Here is a 2,568-nt window from a genome sequence, read left to right as displayed (position 1 = left end):
CCACTGTAGTTAAGGTCAGTAGGTAACTGAGTACTCAGGTCTGTTAACTTTTCCTATAAGGTGAGAGAAAAAACAGCAAAGTGAAGAGGAAAAATGATATAATGATTAATATACCACTAAACATCTTCAGTGGTTATAACCTGTGAGAGTATGTTGGCGGTTTGTTTCACCTATCTTTCAAACCTCTTGTTCTTCCTGTGATTTATTTTAGGCACTCAAGTGGACAGAGACCATGAGAAATTTGAGTGGAGCCCATGTCGAAGAGTTTGTCTTGGTGGGTTTCCCTACCACTCCTCCCCTCCAGCTGCTCCTCTTTGTCCTTTTATTTGCAATTTACCTTCTGACATTGTTGGAGAATTCACTCATTGTCTTCACAATATGGCTCACTCCAAGCCTTCATCGCCCCATGTACTTTTTCCTTGGCCATCTCTCTTTCCTGGAGCTATGGTACATCAATATCACCATTCCTCGGCTCTTGGCAGCCTTTCTTACCCAGGATAGTAGAGTCTCCTATGTAGGTTGCATGACACAACTCTACTTCTTTATTGCCTTAGCCTGTACTGAATGTGTGCTGTTGGCAGTTATGGTCTATGACCGCTACCTGGCCATCTGTGGACCCCTCCGTTACCCTAGTCTCATGCCTTCCAGTCTGGCCACTTGCCTTGCTGCTGCCTCTTGGGGCACTGGCTTCTTCAGCTCCATGATGAAGCTTCTTTTTATTTCCCAATTGTCCTACTGTGGACCCAACATTATCAATCACTTTTTCTGTGATATTTCCCCACTACTCAACCTCACCTGCTCTGACAAGGAGCAAGCAGAGCTAGTAGACTACCTTCTGGCCCTGGTGATGATTCTATTCCCTCTGTTGGCTGTGGTTTCATCATACACTGCCATCATTGCAGCCATCCTGAGGATCCCTACTTCCAGGGGATGCCGCAAAGCCTTTTCCACTTGTGCCACTCATCTGGCAGCAGTTGTTATCTACTACTTCTCCACTCTCTTCACCTATGCACGGCCCCGGGCCATGTACACCTTCAACCACAACAAGATTATCTCTGTGCTCTACACTATCATTGTACCATCCCTCAACCTAGTCATATACTGCGTGAGGAACAAGGAGGTGAAGGATGCCTTCAGGAAGACAGTGATGGGCAGATGTCACTATCCTAGGGATGTTCCAGACTGATATACAACAGGTCCCGGGAGAGGCGAAAATAGCAGAATCTTAATAGGGCCTCCTCAAGGAATCAGAATGGGCTTAAAGGGAACATAAATATAATTTGCCAACATTTTCTCTAAATGTTGTCTGGGACCTTCTGATACAAATGAAAGTTTATGAATCATTTATTTTTTTACAGGGGTTTTCAAACTAAGGTTGGACTAGGTACATAAGAATCACCTGGAAATTTGTTAAAATAAAGATTCCCCCCAAAAAATATGTGGAGAGTCTTACTGAGTATGTTTGGAATGTTACCCTGCCATGAATAATTTTCAAAATTTCCTGGGAATTCCTATTTCATAGACAGTTTGGGATTCCCTAGCTTAGACCAAGCTCATTATTTTATAAGTGAGAAAATATAATATGAAAAAAAAGGGAAATTATTGGTGGACAGCTCAAGAAAAAAATTTGGTAGACTTCAACATAACAATTTCAAAGATCCAGATTCTCAAATCCCACTTTCATAAGAAATTGCACAAGTATGTTATACCCCAAGACCTAATTTCATATCATCTTATCAATACCCTTTACCTCTACAAAACTCATGTTCATTGAAAGTCAAAGCAGAGAGAGATGCAGTGCTGATATTCAGCCATCTATTCATGACTCAATATGGCTAAATATCCTCTCCCTCTCTCTTCTTTGAATCTCCAGGGGATATAAAACTGGTTGACCTAACAAATATTGCCCAGGTAGTAGGTAAAATGTTCTACAAAGCTTATATACAAATCTTCTCCTTCACTATGGCCAGCACCTGTTTTAACTAATTAGTGCCAGGGTCATACCAGCTGTGAGATATTTTAAATTGTGTTCCAAGATGGCCGAATAGGAACAGCTCCAGTCTCCAACTCCCAGCACGAGCGACACAGAAGACCGGTGATTTCTGCATTTTCAACTGAGGTACTGGGGTCATCTCACTAGGGAGTGCCGGACAATCAGTGCTGGTCAGTTGCTGCAGCCCGACCAGCGAGAGCTGAAGCAGGGCGAGGCATCGCCTCACCAGGGAAGCACAAGGGGAAGGGAATCCCTTTTCCTAGCCAGGGGAACTGAGACACACAACACCTGGAAAATCGGGTAACTCCCACCCCAATACTGTGCTTTAAGCAAACGGGTACACCAGGAGAATATATTCCACACCTGGCCAGGAGGGTCCCATGCCCATGGAGCCTCCCCCATTGCTAACACAGCAGTCTGCGATCTAACCGCAAGGCAGCAGCGAGGCTGGGGGAGGAGCACCCGCCATTGCTGAGGCTTACGTAGGTAAACAAAGCCGCTGGGAAGCTCGAACTGGGTGGAGCTCACAGCAGCTGAAGGAAACCTGCCTGTCTCTGTAGACTCCACCTCTGGGG

At 44.8% G+C, this 2,568-nt stretch overlaps 1 protein-coding gene across 1 annotated transcript; it reads left to right on the top strand.

Annotated features, from left to right (window-relative positions):
* The first annotated feature begins 232 nt into the window (after positions 1-232).
* Positions 233-1,186, top strand: OR6P1 (olfactory receptor family 6 subfamily P member 1). Its single transcript, XM_017863445.1, has one exon. The coding sequence runs from the start codon at positions 233-235 to the stop codon at positions 1,184-1,186; it is 954 nt and encodes a 317-aa protein (XP_017718934.1).
* Positions 1,187-2,568: the final 1,382 nt, after the last annotated feature.

This window comes from Rhinopithecus bieti, unplaced genomic scaffold, assembly GCF_001698545.2.
Source record: "Rhinopithecus bieti isolate Rb0 unplaced genomic scaffold, ASM169854v2 scaffold_69716, whole genome shotgun sequence".
NCBI lineage: Eukaryota > Metazoa > Chordata > Mammalia > Primates > Cercopithecidae > Rhinopithecus > Rhinopithecus bieti.
Note: the sequence above shows the minus strand (reverse complement) of the source record. Positions and strands in the feature narration are given on the sequence as shown.